This window comes from Truncatella angustata (assembly GCF_020726525.1).
Source record: "Truncatella angustata strain MPI-SDFR-AT-0073 chromosome Unknown BKA67scaffold_5, whole genome shotgun sequence".
Lineage (NCBI taxonomy): Eukaryota > Fungi > Ascomycota > Sordariomycetes > Amphisphaeriales > Sporocadaceae > Truncatella > Truncatella angustata.
This window is the reverse complement of record NW_025763385.1, coordinates 2,600,437-2,617,966: the sequence shown is the minus strand read 5'-3', so window position 1 is coordinate 2,617,966 and position 17,530 is coordinate 2,600,437. Positions and strand designations below refer to the sequence as shown.

General features: G+C 50.2%; 6 protein-coding genes across 6 annotated transcripts; 5 read left to right on the top strand and 1 right to left on the bottom strand.

The window, feature by feature from the left end:
- The first annotated feature begins 684 nt into the window (after nt 1–684).
- Nucleotides 685–2,667, top strand: BKA67DRAFT_569130 (uncharacterized protein). The gene is made up of 4 exons (XM_046103084.1): nt 685–939; nt 1,007–1,111; nt 1,294–2,011; nt 2,058–2,667. The coding sequence occupies exons 2-4, from the start codon at nt 1,013–1,015 to the stop codon at nt 2,249–2,251; spliced, it is 1,011 nt and encodes a 336-aa protein (XP_045957577.1). The 5' UTR covers nt 685–939; nt 1,007–1,012; the 3' UTR covers nt 2,252–2,667.
- A 68-nt stretch (nt 2,668–2,735) lies between these two features.
- BKA67DRAFT_678520 (Alpha/Beta hydrolase protein) lies at nt 2,736–3,722 on the bottom strand (the record flags this gene model as incomplete). The annotated part of the gene is made up of 2 exons (XM_046108855.1): nt 2,736–3,271; nt 3,303–3,722. The coding sequence occupies 2 exons, from the start codon at nt 3,720–3,722 to the stop codon at nt 2,765–2,767; spliced, it is 927 nt and encodes a 308-aa protein (XP_045957576.1). The 3' UTR covers nt 2,736–2,764.
- A 694-nt stretch (nt 3,723–4,416) lies between these two features.
- On the top strand, nt 4,417–6,032 carry BKA67DRAFT_569126 (uncharacterized protein). Its single transcript, XM_046103083.1, has 2 exons — nt 4,417–4,895; nt 4,971–6,032. Exons 1-2 carry the CDS (start codon nt 4,842–4,844, stop codon nt 5,628–5,630), a joined length of 714 nt encoding a protein of 237 aa, XP_045957575.1. The 5' UTR covers nt 4,417–4,841; the 3' UTR covers nt 5,631–6,032.
- A 336-nt stretch (nt 6,033–6,368) lies between these two features.
- Nucleotides 6,369–7,290, top strand: BKA67DRAFT_606720 (C2H2 type zinc-finger-domain-containing protein; the record flags this gene model as incomplete). The annotated part of the gene is made up of 1 exon (XM_046105366.1): nt 6,369–7,290. A coding segment is annotated over exon 1 (888 nt), but the record flags the coding sequence as incomplete, so codon positions are not given.
- A 1,092-nt stretch (nt 7,291–8,382) lies between these two features.
- On the top strand, nt 8,383–9,548 carry BKA67DRAFT_569123 (uncharacterized protein). Its single transcript, XM_046103082.1, has 2 exons — nt 8,383–9,237; nt 9,310–9,548. Exon 1 carries the CDS (start codon nt 8,543–8,545, stop codon nt 9,212–9,214), a length of 672 nt encoding a protein of 223 aa, XP_045957573.1. The 5' UTR covers nt 8,383–8,542; the 3' UTR covers nt 9,215–9,237; nt 9,310–9,548.
- Nucleotides 9,549–14,347: 4,799 nt separating this feature from the next.
- BKA67DRAFT_313489 (acyltransferase 3) lies at nt 14,348–16,144 on the top strand. Its single transcript, XM_046096161.1, has 3 exons — nt 14,348–14,648; nt 14,777–15,395; nt 15,459–16,144. The coding sequence occupies exons 1-3, from the start codon at nt 14,637–14,639 to the stop codon at nt 16,106–16,108; spliced, it is 1,281 nt and encodes a 426-aa protein (XP_045957572.1). The 5' UTR covers nt 14,348–14,636; the 3' UTR covers nt 16,109–16,144.
- The last annotated feature ends 1,386 nt before the right edge of the window (nt 16,145–17,530 follow it).

Below are 17,530 nucleotides of genomic sequence, written 5' to 3'. Positions count from 1 at the left end.
GTCATAGAGTGCGCGCCTCACGGCCTCGCGAGACAGTTATCAACTGATATCGTGCGCTGATGTTGTCAGACGAAGGTACCGATACATGATCGGGAAATCACTGGTGCCAGTCTGCATTCGCTGGTTGTGTGTGTAGATGTGCGGTGACCGAACATCGCCAATGTCTACTTCTTTCACCCATTATATAGTGCCAGGAGATAGCGCATACTTGGACCCTTCTGAGCATTGAAGTTTCTGGATATCCTAAGCATTAGGTTGTCCAGAAACCTGTACTGGTTGAAGTTGCTTCTATTCGTAGTGCCTAGCCAAGGATCTCTGTCTAAAAACAAAATTGGGGCTTTTTGCTGGTCGGCGAAAATGGATTTAGGCCCGAGACCGTCGCAACCTTGCTTCATCGAGACCTCGCGACAATTTCAAATACATCTACGATAACGACGAAAGAGGGTACAAATCGCGCAATTATATCTGCAACGTTCTTGCAGGAATTGTAATTGCTCAAATTTTCAAGCACATACGAAATGATTAACGAATCAGCGCATTGGACCTGACCGTTGTTGCTAGGAATGCTCCCTAGTTAATTCAATAGATGTACCTAATGTTATTAGAGTCCGGAACTTTTTTTTATTTTTCCAGTTTTACTGCAAGAAAAGTGTTAAAAGCACCAACCCCTCTCAATCTCCAGATTCTGATTCTGATTCTCATCACTTCACTTGCTACAAATCTTGTATGCGTTGCTATCTACTAGTCTAGCCTACAACGACGATATCCCGCAACGGTCTTGACGATATTTGCTCTCATGCGCGTGCTCTGACATATTCGAAACTTTTCGGAAATCTTCTTCTCCAATCATTTTGATTAAATTATAACTTTTTTGGCCTCGCGAACCCGAACATAATTACTTCAGAGATCTCTGGTTACTGCCTCGCTGGCCACTAAGTTGTACGTTACCTAGCCAAAAGCGAAGAAAAAAAAAACCGCTACTTCTGAAGCTGAGAAATGGAAAAAGAAAGCGATGGCACCAAGATCAAGGCACTCCACATCAAAAAAAGACACTGCACTTGCTGCACCTCAGCCCAGCCATGTTATCCCAGATTTGACAAAACTTGCAGATGTACGTCCATCTCGTTTCATCTCATTTCAAGTCCATTGCCAGAGCCCTGGAAATGAAATTGTGCAATGTTCCCCGTCATTCCATTTCGCAGCCTAGCCCAGGTGACTGGCGCGCCATGGAGAGACAGCATTCAACGCCATCAAAATTTATCGCCTACTGGAGCACTCGCTAACCTCTACAAGATGTCATCACCAGCTGCAGCCGCCCCAAATGGAACAGCAATGGAAACGAATGGAGAGCTCGCGAAAATCGAGCTTGGGGAAGTAGTGAACGGGGGAAGCGGGTATGAGCGCGCGGAAGATCTAAATGAGATCACGCGACGCCAGTTGGAGGAAGACGTGAAGGCGTATCGTTACGATCTTGACTTCAGCACTGAACTACTGAAGGATAGCAACCTCAGTCTGTCAGCACAAGAAGTCCGGACGGCGCAATTTCGGATTTTGGACATTGGCCACCAGATCCGTCACTGCCAGCATCGGATAGAGCAAATCGACGCGCAGCACGCGCTCGCCGCATCAGCGGTGGCAAACGGTCGCCCGCAGTTCTATTTTGACACGGCCCCCAAACGGCGCGCCTCTGGCATGCCTGCGACCAACAATGGCACGCCGGGCCCGGCTGCCAAACGGCCGCGCATCTCGCACATCGGGACTGATGCCGCGGACGAGACCATAGATGTCGAGCTTGCCGACGGCACATCCGTCCAGCGACTCGGGTACTGGATGTGCCATCTCTGTACTGCGAACAAGTATCTCAGTGCCGGACAGAGTCGCGTACCGAGCGCGCCTTGCAAATGGCCCCTGCGAGACGTGAGCAAGATGCTCACCCATTTCCTCGACATGCACACGGAGCACGACCCGGAGGAGCGATGCACGGAACTCGGCAACGCACTTTCCGCCAACCGTAAGTGGCTCTTTGTCGTCCTGTCACTGAGCTAACCAATTTGCAGGTGGTCCCTTCGAATACTGGCTCACGCGGACCAAGCACATGAAGGTGCGCGACAGTGATATTATGGATGAGTGTATCAACACTCTACAGGAAGGACAGGTGCCCGAAGCCCTGAGAAAGATCAACAGGGCCGCCGGCGCCTTCCCAAACGCGATGAGCGTCAAGGATAAGGCAGAAGACGGCTCTACAAATTAAAAGGCATGAGAGTTGAAGTCTAAACCCCTCGACTGGCGGCGACGACCAGAACTGAGCCGTCGCCCTCTGTGCCACCCAGCATTATGGTGCGGCTTAGGCAGAGCCAGGCAGACCAGTCAACAGGCCAAGTGGAGGCCGAGTGGAGGAAGGAGTGAGTTCCGTGAATGGGCGGTAGGAAATGACAAAGGCCTCCTTGGTCAGCAAAGAGGCCACTTCGTGTGTGCGAATAGCTACTGACCACAAAGGAGTTGTGATCTGCGCTAGATTTCACCTTATCCAAATAGATTACGCCAGTGGTCAGTCAGCAATGTCTGTTATCGCAATAGCAAATGGTGGTTATGCCGACTGTAGCCACATTCTGATAACCGAATCATATGTTTTTACTACTCCGATGCCTGTCAACGAATATAAGCCGTTTTGCTATGCACGCCTTATCACTCATCCGTATGCTTGACTTTGAGCAACATAGATCCACGCTAATTGAATATCATTGGCACGCCATCGCTGAATTCATCACAGCCGGAACGCCTGTTTCAGCAGCTTGACGGATATCCCGACCAACTCCTCTCTCCGCGTCCATTCTAGGGACCCTTCCGCTACACGCTTATCGAATCCATGAGCAACACCTCTGAATACGTGTTTGACCACATTTCGACCATTGTCTTTGAGCTTCTCGGCCAGTGCATCAGCCTCCGGCCATAGCGTATCGCCGTCGGCAGCCAAAATCGCGGTGGTGTCCGGAAAGTCAGCCGGGTCTACGAATGCCGGCGATGCTGCGGGATTACTCCTCACAGCTTCATTAGGGACATAAGCATCACGAAAGAAACGCAGCACGGGCGCCGGGAGTGTTCTGACCGGGTTGGGGACCGTCTTCTCCTCCACTGGAATGGTGAAGTCTGTCGCCGGGTAGACACTGATAACCAGCGGGACGTTGACGACGTGTGACAGCTTCTTCCGTAGCACCGTTGCCGCGACCAAGGACAGGGTCGCTCCGGAGCTAAACCCGCTCACGGCGACGCGCTGCGAGTCGAAATTTGGCCTGTGTGCCAACCCATCGGAGTACATCTTCCGCGTCCTGCGGTGCGCAAGGAAAGGGGTGCTCAGGCGCCTTTCTGTAGTCGGCGTCCAGCACTACGATCCCAGCCTCTTCGGCAATTCGAGAGCAGAACAGCGCGTCCAAGCGTAGGTATTGGATGACGAACCCGCTCCCGTGCCAATGTATTAGGATCGGCGCTGGCGATGAAGATGTGTATCCTGGTGGGTAATACAAGTCGCCAGCGATGAACCGACCCTTGTCGCGGGATGGTATCTGGACACGTTCTTGTCGCACTTTGGGGGATACTAGCTGTCTCTGTCGGCGGATCCTGAAGGGATCACTTAGAAATCCAAGTGATCGAAAGAGGATGGCGATTGCTTTCAGCCGCAGATACTGCAAAAATCCGAACTCTTTAGGCCATAACCAGGATGCCATTATCAGCTAACTATACACCGTAGGCTCCTGCTTTTTGCTACAGCGGAATACCGAAAGCGGTGGCGGATGTCAATTGACAAACAGATTGGAAACGTAGAATGGCAGGTTTTAATTTGTAAGAGCTTTTAGTTGGGGCTATGTCTGTATTGATGATATCAAAAGCAAAGGGGGTTTCGACGAATACTTATATTGCAGCTGCAAATTGAGCCAACCTGGGATATATCCAATAGCATGCAGTTCTGATGATGAGGTAAGAGTAAAGTCCTCGCCGAACCCCAAAACGACCAAATTGCCGAATTCACTCATTCCTCAACCAGATGAAGCGATTCTTGACTCGACTCGCAAAGTATGTCCCGGTGTCAACCTTACTATTGTCGACGATTTGTCAAAGTGAAATACACATTTAGCTCTGCCGTGCGACCTGATGGCTCTCGACGAAAACGTTCACAACGCGACATATTCCCCCCTCACAGTTCTACGTTAGGTTGTTGGTGGCAGTCGTGAACAGTATCAAAAAAAATTTAACATGACTACATCGAAAGTCTAGTCATCTGCTTCAAACAATGCAACGCATGTCATGAGGAGACCTGAGAGAATGTCAAATGTGTACGTGCTGTCGCAGGGCGAATAAAAATGGGAGAACCGCGGGGTCCTAACAAGCATTTAACCTAAGTAGGTCGCAACTGACCACAGACTAAAGACAACCAACTCCAGAATGTAACCTCCACTTCAACTATGCAAAGTGTCACGTCTTTAAACAAAGGTCATAGGGCGCCTGATACCTTGCTAACCTGCAATAACCAATTAATCATGGCGCATCAATTTTTAAAATACGAGAAATTACATGCACCGTTTTACAGGCACGCACGCGCATTTTTGAGATGCTGTCTCTCGCTCTGGAGTGTGCTGCACAAGTCGTCCTCACTGGAAACTAAATAAATAGCACTAACTGCCGCCACCATTGTCCAAGCCTCCAGAGGTGCACTTGTCCTAAACACGAGCGGGACGATGTACTTGCGTCGTGTCAACACAATCGACAACTTATTGCAGCGTCAGAACTCCAGCCTACAGCCTAGAAGTTAAATTTTCGACAGCTACTTTTTACATTCTTATACCAAAATGACAGCGACGCCTAAACCTTCGCTCTCCGTTCGGAAATATATCAAATGGGGCGTACGTCATTGTGCCCCTGAGCCCCCTGATCCCAGCAAAAGAGTGATTGGCTTTACCTAATGCCGTACTATGTAGGAGACATTCCCCACGGAAAACACATCAACCAAAGTCTTGACGTCGCCGGCGCCTCACAACTCCTTCGTTGACGTGCGCCTGCTGCTGGTGCCGCTCTCCCAGGGGCCGCTGCCAATCCAGGACCTGGACAAGGTCGACTGGGCATTTGCGGGCCACACGCTGCATCGGCCCGCGGACGGCGGGTCGCCGCCCCATGATGTCTTCAAGCACTGGGTGGACTCGCGACATGCAGACGCCGAGGCCGTCAAGGACGAGGGCGACTTCTTTCCGGGGCCCGCGAGTGGCGAGAGTCTGGAGAGAGGTGAGATGATCAATCCGAGCACAGGGCAGATGGAGAAGTATGAGGAATGCTGGATCGATGGTTTGGCCGAGGCAGGAGGACGGACTGGGTGGGTGTTGAAGTGGGAGGGCAAGGTGGATGGTGGAGCAGGCGGGAGGGGACTGATGGTCAAGATTGGAAATGTGGTCCAGGGAGTGCTGAGAGTAGGCGAGGATGTTGCAGTTGGGCGATGGGAGACTGATGCGGAGGGCAACACGAAGGCACTTGCCGAAGTCGGCAGTATCAAGAGGTTTTACCTGGGAGCATGGGGCGACCTAAAGCAAGGAGAGAATGTTGAGGCTGAAGATGGGCAAACGTGGTCCTGCGTTGAGTCTTGGTAGATGTTCGGGCAGCCGGATTTGACCTTGAAATGTTTAAAGGATGCTTTGTCGCCGTTCTGTAGATGTTTGCTCTATGTTCAGCAGTCGACCAACCGTGGTATGGTATATACAATAGGCGAGCTGCCAAATTCCTTGGTCGCGTAATTGAGATCCTCACTGACAGCAGTAATAACGCATGGTGGAAGAGTGCGCTATCAGAATTTCTTTTCTCTGCAAAATGTCCTCCCTTCACATATTCAGGTTCCAAGAACATTTTGTTCATTCAATTGGCGGCGTACATGGAAAGTCGCTCTCTTCAAGCTATTCCGAATTCCGTGGAGCTGGCGAAGGCAGTGGGGAAGATACAGCGGTCTTCAGTGAGCATCGACAAGGAAAACCTCTGATTGGATCTTTAGTCCTGAGTCACCCGCATTCAGAATGAATCATTCTCCAGACGCAGGAAACCTGCCAAAAACGTGCGAAAGTCCACTTAAAGTAAGTCGCTGAAAGGATGCAATTGACCAATGATGGCTGGTTTCAATCATCCTCTTATGGAAACAAAGGCTTCCTCATGAATTGACACATCTTCTACGAATCAACGGCTTGCATTTCAACGAATCTTTGCTGCAAGGTAGTTGGTAGGCTCGGTTGTGAGTGCTCCTGCATGCATTAGAAATGCTACCAGCAAGGATATTCTGTATAATATATATATCGAGGGCCTTAGGTAGTTTATTGACATGAAGAGTCGTAACTCGTACCATTCCAAGAAGATCTTGTCAATCCCGCAAACATCATGATATGCACAACAACCACTAGCGGCAGCTCCAGTGCTTCAACCTCATCGTCATCACAACCGAGCTTCATGGGTGAAACGGCTTTCTTCCCGGAGAGATGTCTTTTCTGCAACAAGAACAGCGATGACTTTCAGATTAACATGCTGCATATGAAGACAGCACACGGTCTGTTTATTCCAGATAAGGACAATCTTTTAGTCGAGCTTGAAGTCCTCATTGAGTACCTTCATCTTGTTATCCACGGCTACAATGAGTGCATATGCTGCGGCACGCAGCGCAATAGTACGCTGGCGGTACAGCAGCACATGGTTGGAAAAAGCCATTGTCGCTTCGACATCGCAGGGGAAGAGTCCGAGTTCGCCGACTTCTGGGACTTGTCCAGAGCCGAGAGTGGTTCGGACGACTCCGACGAAGAAGAGAGCACAACGAAAGAAGGGGGAAGAAGGAAAGGCCCGGGGGATGCAATCCACTTGGATGGAGATTCGCTCAGGCTGCCCTCTGGGAAGTTGGTCTCCAAACACTCGATATCACAACAATATCAGCGGCGAGCCGAGGCCCAAAAACACAAAGCGGCCATCGAAGGAAGACGGGAGACCACCACACAACCAAAGGATCCGACCTCGTCCACAGCGCTTATTGCCAGTTCTACCGGCGGGCATAAAAGGCCCACGAAAAGCGAGAAGAGGGAGCAGGCATTCACCACCCAGCTGTCACGCCTGAGTGACAACGACCGGAAGAGCTTGATGCACCTGCCGGCCTCCGAGCAGCGGTCAGTTCTCAGTACGCAGAAGAAGCAAGAAGAGAAGGTGAAGCGTGCCGAGAGGAGATACCAGAGTCGGGTGGAAGGGCTTGGAAACAAGACTTTACAAGCACACTTTAGGCCGGATTGCCCGGCACGTGCGAATGGTTGATAGAGTCGCATAGAACAAGATAAAACTTTCAAAGAGGCGTGTCCGCGTTCGCATGTAATATCACTTTGAGATATTTGATTATCGTACGATCCACCCTGGTCCAGATCCCATAGGCGGTGTTTCTTCTTGGCTTTACGGTAATATGGAGTGGACAAAGATATGTAAAGACAAAGATGAATTTGTGTACGCGCTCGTTCATACGTCCACCAACAGTACTACCCTAGATCTAAATGACTGTTAGCTAGCCAAACTTGATGCCAAATCTGATATTGCCAGGATCGATCGTATATTCATACATTGTACTGGTCAAAGTGCCCGACTCAAGAAATTTACAAGGACACCAACCAACAATAACATCTGCCCATAAAAGAGAACCCTATAGGCATAGCTCTGCAAGCAAATCAATACAGCGCCAATCATGCGAACTACAAACGCCGTAATTCCTACCAATAGTATCCCCGTCGGATACAGCGCAGCGGCCATACGTAAGCACTCAATCTGAGGTAAGCACGATGGATCGGACACAATCCTCCACTGACGGCGCAGTTCGTCGTTCCAAACGCTTCAGCCTGGTTGGGTGCCTGCATGGGCTTCTACCTGTTTCAGCTGACATTGTTCTAATTAGGGTATCTGACGTTAGGAGACCGGGGAACGTGTCTGCCCGTACACGGGCGACACAACTTAACTCCCTACGGGGGTTCGTGATGATGGATATATCAGCATGAGAAAAAGAGGATATGTATGCGATAAGTCGTTTTTCTGGAAGTGGGGGGTGTGATCATCTTCCTAGTGTTGCGGGCAATGACCATTGAGGTTCTCGCGTCGGACACTGCTATAGATATGAGCCTTGTTATAAGGCTGTAGAGGCTCTTGGGCACTGGCCAATCCAGAACCGCGTGTAAGGTTTTTCGAGACTCAGGATCGTAGTCCTAGACAAAAGCTCTCTGTTTCCACTTTGTTATTAGGAGTGATGATGAGCTAAGTTTCGAGACGAAGTGACGACAGTGTTTATGATCAGCGATAACCCAAATAGCTCGGTGGAAAGGCTTATGATATATAATGAATCCTGGTGGCTTTATTGATAGACTATGTAAGGTATATCTTCCTGGATTTATAGGCTCTGGCGGTACATGTCATAAGATATAACTATAGCTGTGCGGCGTGCAAACCGGCGAAACGTAGAGTCAACTAAACCCTTCGATAGGAGCCCGCGCAACGTTAGCTGACGATGCCGTCTTTATCCACGCCAGCGGTAGATACCCACGGCATTTCTTTGCCGTCTCGATACTCCATTCGACCAATCGATGCCACTCTGGCCCCGTGGGCAAAAGCCCTGATGGTGCAAGGCTTCTTCCTGCGGCCATCCATATGGGAACCTCTACTGCCCGAACCCAAGGTTGCCAACGCCCTGCGGGCCTTCACCGCGCTCGACGGGCACTTCGCCCACGCCATCGACAGCGGCCTATCATACGCCGTCATGGACTCGGAGTACGAGTTCCGACGACCCGAATCCGTCGCCTCCGGGGGCGGCCTTTACTGGAGCGAGCTTGACCCGGACGATGCCAACTTCGAGCGAGACGGCAGAGACAAGATGCTGGAGCGCATGGACTTCCCCATGGTCTGCCTGGCCCTCTCCGTCGACGGGTACGACAAGAAGCCCGATGAGGCTTCCAGGGCGCTATACCAGTTCATGCCGCTCGTGAGGGAGCTGGGCAGCTACTTTGGGCAAAAAGAGAGAGAGTCGGGCGAAACTTGGGAGCCGAGCAACATGGGCGAGCGGATGATTCGCTCTGGCTGTGTCACGCAGCCAGGATACGAAGGCAGGGGGCTCATGACGGCCCTCAACCATTTCGTCAGTAAGCAGCTCTCGCGAATTCTTCCTTGCCTCTCCTCATTATGAGTCATGTGCATGCAGCGGAATTTCTGTCAAATGCATTGAGCTCCATATTCTATGGAAATGTCTTATGACTCCACTATAGGAAAGTAATTACTGACTCTAGCTGCCGTATGTAGTGTTGGAGGCAAAAGCTCGGGGGTTTTATGCGATCACTGTCGGCACCGGAAACGCATCGATATACCGCAACTGGATGAAAGCGCCGGCGGGCTGCCAAAGCAAAGTCGTTGCATATGTTAATATTTGGGACATCGAGTTGAAAGACGAGCAAGGACACATGATTCGCCCCTACGTCGACTCGGGCATGCAAAAGCAAGGGTGGCTTATATGGTGTGAGCTGGACGCATGATCAGCCATCGGGAGTTTATACTCGATCAATTAGTCACGAGAAACCGATGATAGTATGATCAACGCCAGCTTCGTTTCTACTCCCGTGTCTGGGGTAACGCGGTCGCGGCAAGACGTTGTCATGGTTTGAAGAATAAAAGACATGCATGCATATGGGGGCTTTCTCATTTCCACGACGCACCAGCGCAAGCCTTGATATGGTGGAAATGTTTAACAAACTGAATAGGGTGATGGTTGAAAAACAAAGGCAGTCAACGGCGCGCATTCCTTAATTGGGTCGCAAACAATACAAAGAGCTTCGTAAGCTGAGACAGTCTCAGCGGCCCTTGCATACGTCTGTTATAGCTCAAAGCGAGCCGTGTCGTGGCCGCAAAGATCGTGAGCCATGCGCCTCCCTCCAGAGCGCCAAAGCCCATGTGCACGCATAGTATCAGTGATTCAGTTGTCTTACCTGTGACAGTCAATCGTGAGTGAGGTTTTGCCATGACATATGTCGTTCCGGCAGTTGTCTCTTGTAGAGCTCCTTTTCTAGGCAGGTCAGGTTATGAAACAGCGCACTTCGATCATTACTCGTCGGCGAGTTGATGACTTCAACAGAAGTTTATAAGTTTGCGCCCCTGCATACAAAGGACCGACGTCCACAGAAAGAGGTCTCAGCCTTCGGCCCATGGGAACGGGCTTGGCAAGCACGCAATCAAATCTCCTGCAAACTGGAACCCGAGGGACGAGACCGCCGTATTGGATTTTCCACAGCTTCCGATTAGGAAGTTTGTAGTGGGGGAGCTCATGCTCATGCCCGCACAGCGTCGCATCCGGGGTAAGTCCACGGAATTTCTAGAGCACTCCCCCCCTGCGAGTACGGATTATCTGGTCTAGCTAAGAAAGCATGCGTCATCATTTGGTCTCGCTTAGAGACAGAGAGCGCATAGTTGCTAAAAGGTGAGGAGCGATGTTACAACAGTCCGCAACGCGGTACAGAATATATCACAATCCATCAAGGTGAGAACAATCAGTATCCAGATCGACGTGCTGAATATATTGGTTAGATCCTTTTGAAGAGCAGGGTCCTCCCTAAATGGTCTCAAGTATCTTTGTTTTGCACGAGCAAATGAGAATTGTGGAAACATGTGTCTCACTTTGATGTGAATTGGGGACCGACGTACATACACAGGCTTGTCAACCTTAATCGACAACCCATTTGCAGACTGCGAAAAGCGTCCCGAAACAGTTCAAAAAATTTGTATTGAAGAGTCATGCATGTGCGGCACGATGTGCAAAGGTGCAGTTAGATGGACTTTTACCATTATCCTGGCTCAATGAAATTATGAGAGACAGTCCCGTTTCACATTGTGTCGCTGTATGTATGTGTGTATGATATATGTATTTCTTTCATTAAATTTGCAATTATCCAGGCGACCGTTGTGTTGTCAAGTCTGATATGCTCTATTTACGTGCTGCGGTTGCTTGTGGGCAGGCTGCATAGTTGTGGGGAGGGCGTCATGGGGCTCCCAGCTTTCATTCGGGATAGAAGTTACTAGGTTGCATGTGTATGTATGTAGATCCCAGAGAGACCCCACACTGATAGGGGTTTCTTGTGGTCTAGACATTGGTATGGAGTAAGTTAGAATGATTGCCCGCCCTGCCTGCCAGAATGATGCTTCTCGCTCTGCCTAGTTTGCGCTTTCACAGATCTGATCAATCATGAGTGTCGTTGAAGAAATAGCCGATTGCCTTTCAAGGATCGAGCTGACGACGACTTATCCTTGCAATATTGCCTAAAAGAGTAATAGGCGGCTCACGAGATGATGTTGATCATCTTGCATCCGACTTGTCAGCATAGGGGACTTACAACGGGCGATGATCATGACGGGGGATTCAGGAGCTGTATTCCCACGGGCAATTTTTAGTACCCACCATCTACCATGTGTATGGCGATACAGGCTGAGCAACGGAGAATGAATAGAAAATAATAATAATAATAAAATTAAAATAAAAATAAAAACAAAAACAACGATCCTGCAATCCTTTTCAGATATGCATCTTTCTAGTATCGCTGAACCAAGTGTTTTGCAGTAGATGGTCAGGTCTAAACTCGACACGGAGTACGGAGTGTTTCTGGGGCATTTCAACTGTGATACAGCGCTGTTGCTAGGCAGTCACTAACAGTGGTGAGGGTGCTGCAGTTGTAGAAACAAACAGCGTCGGGGTGCCGTTTTAGCCGACAGTGCCGGAATGCCAGTGCCAAGAATGACAATTCACGTCTGAGATTGGGTTTAAGCAGCGGAAGCGCCACGATGGATTCTAGACAGTGCTTTATTTTGACATTCTTTTGAGGTTGAGAGGTTGAAATCAGTCTTGGCATTCGGGGCTTATGGGTCATTTTGAGTACTTAGCGAGTTAGCTTCTGGCCCTCTGTTCAACACAAGTGGGCCGATAATTAGCGACGAAATGGAGAATGACGTCGAGAAGCACTGAATCGGTAAATGCATCCATGTGTGCGTAATCTCCAAGATGTATCATTATCTTTTGCAATTAAATGCGAATGCCAGGTGTATACTCCTTCTGAAGAATGGGCGTGCAGCGCACCGAACACCGCTCCGGACGGCCATATGGGCGCCGAAAATGACCATAATGATCTACATAGTCCATCCCTGGCTTTGAATCAGCGCAGCACAGTAGAAGCAACGAGTATGCAATGCAGGTCGATCATGACTGATGGGAGTAAGTAAAGATGCAAGCCACAGAACTTGTCTGTTGCCCGATACATTTACTACAGCATGTACCCCCTCCAAGGCCCCCCCCCCCCCCCCCCCCCCCCACTTCTCCTTCTAGTTTGAGGCTAGGTAGCTAGATAGACGAACTGGAGGCGGGTCTGTATCCGTGCGGAATTTGGATTTCATGCCAATCTCCCAGTGAGGCATTGATACCGGATAGGTTTGTGTTCGAGGTGTTGAAACCATTTCTAGATGGTGAGAGGGTGATCAGAAGATTTAGGATTCTTGGCGCCTCTTTTTGTTTTATTTTACGGGTGACAGACTGCGCAGCTGGCCGTGATGCACGATGATGTTGGCTGCTCTCGAAACAAGCCAAGCTGGATCCCGCTGCAAGCCAAGACTTTTGACTTTTCTTGAATGATCGTCATGGGCGCCTCTCTATTCGCAACAAAGCTTAGGAGACAAATAAATAATTTTGGACCCCAGTTCGTTCCTGAGGTATAGTGTTGTTTCGTAACTCCGAGCTGGCGAGGCTGGGAATTAATACAACCCTGGAAGGTCATGCGCGACAATTCATAAGTTAGTATAGAACAGTTCGCGAAGGATCCAAATGGTCTGAGAACACTTATGTACTTATTATTTCCAGGTTTTGACTTGCTTGAGCCGCCCGAGTCTAGCCCTCAGCGCTGTGGTTCCCTAGCGACACTAAGAGCCACAGGCGAATACCTTGAGCCTAACTTTATTCCCACATGAGAGCCCCAACCGTTAGGGAGAGGGCCTTGGAGGGCTCCTCAACTACAGTACATTGCTGGGTCTCATTACTCAGTGCCTCAATCAATTATACGTGCACTCTTGCACAACCGCGTTTTGCTTCTTTGATGGAGCAATTACACGGATCCGTGATTATACAACAGACTCGACATGGAGTGTCTTATATTGCTTCATCGGGTAGCTGTGCCGTTTGAATGCCATACTTGCCTTTGGAATTATCTTGCCAAGACAGAAGCTGAGAGCGTCCATACCGGCAATGCGGCACCTCGTGAGGGTTCCTGGCACATTCCAATTGCCAAGCTACTAAACCCTGAACTCTGGCTGACTTTGGCCGCCAAAAGGTCGCCCCCGGTTAGGCCATTACGGCTCATTATCCCACGAAGTGATCCCTGCCGTACTCCGGGTCTAGTGCCTCGAGACATCCATGCAGCAGCAGCCATTCCCGCAAGGTGGCAGTGGGCGGACTGTCGTGGAGAAGACTGCTTTTTCCTTGCTTTTCACAATCACCTGCTGATACTGGGGCAGGACTTGACCCGGAGGATATAGCAGTGCCATGCCATGCTATGCGAGATACCTGCCAAGCCAGAGATATATCCACACCTTGGTTTTCCAAGACTGGACCACATGGATCTGGCAGGGTGGCAGCTCATAAGGAGCCGTTGTTTATTACATACACCACCACCTCCCCCATCTTGAGAGGCTTGTTCCACTTCTCGATTGACCTAACCTACAACTTCGCCTCTACGGCCCTCTTCCTTTTCCCGAGGTGCTTCTGTCCATTTTTCACTCAAGTCTTTTCGTATTTCCGACACAAGAGCCAATTGACAACCTTTGGCTTCGTTCTTATTCGACCATCGTTTTGCGTGTCCCCAGGGGTTGCAGAGCAGTCGTTATCTGAATTTGGCGTCCCTTCAGCAACCGTCGTGCCCAAGCACCGGATACCTCAACCAAACCCTCTGCCCTGCAGTCACTTGGTCGGCTTTATGCTCAAGAACAACAAGAGCCGGAAATTCTAGTCATTGAGAAACAGGGAGGAGACACCCAAACTCGAAGACGTCCACATCCGAATTCGACAAACGGAACCACAACCGCAGCAGAGTTTCGAAGCCCAGTGTCAGATCAGACCCTCTGTAACGAACCAGATCCTCTTGGATGCATTAATAAACACTACAAGTCTGAGCACTGTTACCCTAATCAGGGATCTCGACCATGGCGATAGGAAAAGAAGGAAATGTTAAGTGGGTAGATGTAAGTTAACATGGGATTCTGCGCATTCATTCTCTGCTTCAGCTGGCGACCAGCGGTTCAAGTCAACCTCTCGTCCTGTTGCAGTTTTCGGCCGGACTGCAGTACGCGAAGGAAGAAGGGAGAGGAGAAGCATTATAAGGTCAGGATCATGAGCCCTGCCCACAAGCTTTTGCCTGTGCGACGGTACTGTTCCAACGATTGCCAGGTTGTCGGCCATGTGCTGCTGCAGTCGTCAGATTCGTGCTGTCTGCGCACGGAAATGAGGTCCCGGGGCAGATTCAAAGTGATTGCTGGCTTGTTTTAGCGGCCGTTGCAGTGTTTGTTTAAGCTTATTAGCTGCGCCCGCAATGTGCAATGTGGTGGGCGTCGCTTTCTTTTTTGGGGGGGGGGTTTTGGCTCGACCTCGACCCGCTAAGCTGAAGTTCGGGAGATCACGACATTTCGTGGCGTTTGTCTTGTTCCTGAAGCTAACCTCTTCGACTTTTAGGGCTTCCGCGGTCTTGCGTCGTCTCTCGTCGTCGCAACACACATCGCTAGAGCTTTCGATGGCGACCTCTTCCTGCCAGCATCTGCCGAAGGCGCCTCGCCCCGATTTTTCCAACTACCCTTCCTCCGGATCATCGTACAAGGCCGTATCGGAGTCTCCGTCTTCGCTTTCGTTACCGGCTACGTTTGCGCTCTCAAGCCCATCAAGCTCTCCCGCCAGGGAAACCAGGAGAACGCCTTCGCCTCAATCTCCAAATCAGCACTACGAAGAGTGCCCCGCCTCGTGATCCCCACTGCGTTCGCAACATGCATCATTTGGGTCATGGCTCAACTGGGCCTTTTCCTGGTGGCCAAGAGAAGCGACTGTTGGTGGTGCGGCGCCACTGCCCCCGACCAAGTACCGCACCTGGGAGACGCCCTCTACAGCTTGTTCTACAACATCATCACTACCTGGACTAATGGCAGGAATGCCTACGACGGCAACCAGTGGACTCTGCTTCCTCTGTTGAAAGGAAGTTTCTGGGTCTACGTCTTCATCCTGGGCACTGCTTATTTGCAGGCCAAATACCGAATGATGGCCTCACTGTCCATGTTTGCCTACTTCTGGATAGGATCTGATTGTGAGTATCTTTGCCTCTCCTCGAAACTTGGGTTGCCGGGAGGGTTGAACTAACACCATGTAGCGGCATTTGGAATGCAGTTCTTTTGGGGCGTCTTTTTGTGCGACCTGGCCAACCACCCAGGAGCCAATGATTTCATCTCTGCTCGCCCACGTCTCTTCAAGTTGCTCAGCATCTTCTTCCTCGTCACCGGCTGCTTCATTGCCTCATATCCCGAGGGTCACCCGGAATGGCAGCCATGGTCCCAATCGCTTTTCAACCTGCTGGTCCACATCCTGCCAAAGGACCCCGACTTCCCCCGTTTTGGCTCAGGACTTGGCCTCGAGCTTATCACCCTCGGCATCCACTTCAGTCCCTTCATCAAGGATATCCTATCCGGAAAGTATTTGCTCTGGCTGGGAAAGCAATCGTTTGCTGTCTACTTGCTCCACGGACCCCTTCTTCGATGGTTGTTGTGCTGGATGGTCTACGGTCCTCGACTGCCTGCCGATGTGGTCAACGACAAGGGCGAGACAATTCCTGGCCAGCTTCACTTCCCCGGTACATGGAAGCTCTTGATGTGGCTTCCAATCTGGCTTCCCCTGAACTATGCAGCCGCGAATCTCTGGACGGGCTACGTGGATCCCTGGTGCGCTCAACTCACGGAGCAGGTGGTATCGCACGTGAAAGAGACATTTGACGAAAAGGATGGTGGTGTCTTACTGCCGCACTAGAGGCGCGACATGGCCACTCAGCCTACGTCGAGTCGCGCGCAGACATCACCAGTTCTGAATCATCTTGCATCATCAGATGGGAGCGCCGACCCCAGACCGTGGTTGGAACGAGTCTACTGAATTGCTTACAAAGTACATGGGCGCGCACATACATCCATTGGCATTTACATGGTGCACAAGATCTTGTTTCTTTAGGCATATGAGGAGTTTTTGGAGTACACATCGGTGCCTTTGGTCGGGTGTTTTTTGCATTGCACTGGAATCCAATGGAATTCCACATACGATACGACTTTCAGCACTATAATACTGCATCAGCCATCCAAGATGGCTTGGCGACAAGGAAGCACTGTTTTTCATTAGAAGCTTGAGGCTAGAGGCGAGATGGTTTTGATACCCCATGCTCGCGATTGCCCAGTCGGGGAATGTAACCCCCAAGACGTGCTTGGGTATGGTATGGATATCGATTGTAACACCAAGTTTAGTTCAGAATAAGAACGTGATCGGAAACAGAATCGGAAAAGATATGCAAACCCCTCGCGATAAATCGCCATGACTAGTGAAGAACAAATATCGTGCATTCCCATGTTTGGCTTTCCAAAACCTCGTATTCATAAGTGACCAATCTCCGAGCTAGCCGTAATCGGCTCCGAGGGATTCTCGTATCTTCCCATGAGGACCGCCTTGTCGTCCGTATAGCACAGCGATATACATAAGTTAATACCGAGAGCGAGAGCGAGGAATCTCGTGACCCATTTAATTCACTTCACTAGAAAGGGTCCGCGGTTTCTGGTCTGGTAGACTGAGTTCTCAACCACGTGACTAACATCTATGTACGAAATGATAAAAGTGAACAGTGAGCATGTAAGTAAACGACCCCCATGTCACTACCAGCTGCGAACTGGCCCACTTAGATGAACAGACCTTATCCTCGAAAGAAGGGCATAGTAACAACGCATACGAGTTCTTCGAAGTGAACGTGGCCGCAGCTCGGTTGACCTGCGATGTTGTGACCGGTCAGTCTTCAGTCTGGAAACAAGCTCTTGACAAGATTTTTGACACGGGTAGCCAGTCTATCCTCCTAGTCGTGGCAGCCAACGGTATAGGTATTTAGTGCTGGTGGTCATCTATGTTGATAAACAAAGCCTCATCCTGCCTTGACACAAGGCAGAAGTCCAATTTTCGAGGCACCGAATCGGGTTAAAATGAACTCCTTGTATTCCTGTCGTTGTTCGTCCCCAACACTATTGCTAGTGTTACTAGACTAATGGGGGTATGGCGGCGGCCGAATTGGTCCGCTGTGATTCTAGGGACAGTCCAAGGTGCCGTAATAGATAATTGAAGTCGTCGATCGTAATTCCTTAGGTCGCTGCGTTTGTTCAGTAGCTTAGGGGCTTTTCGTCGAACGTTAGATGGCTCTAGTCA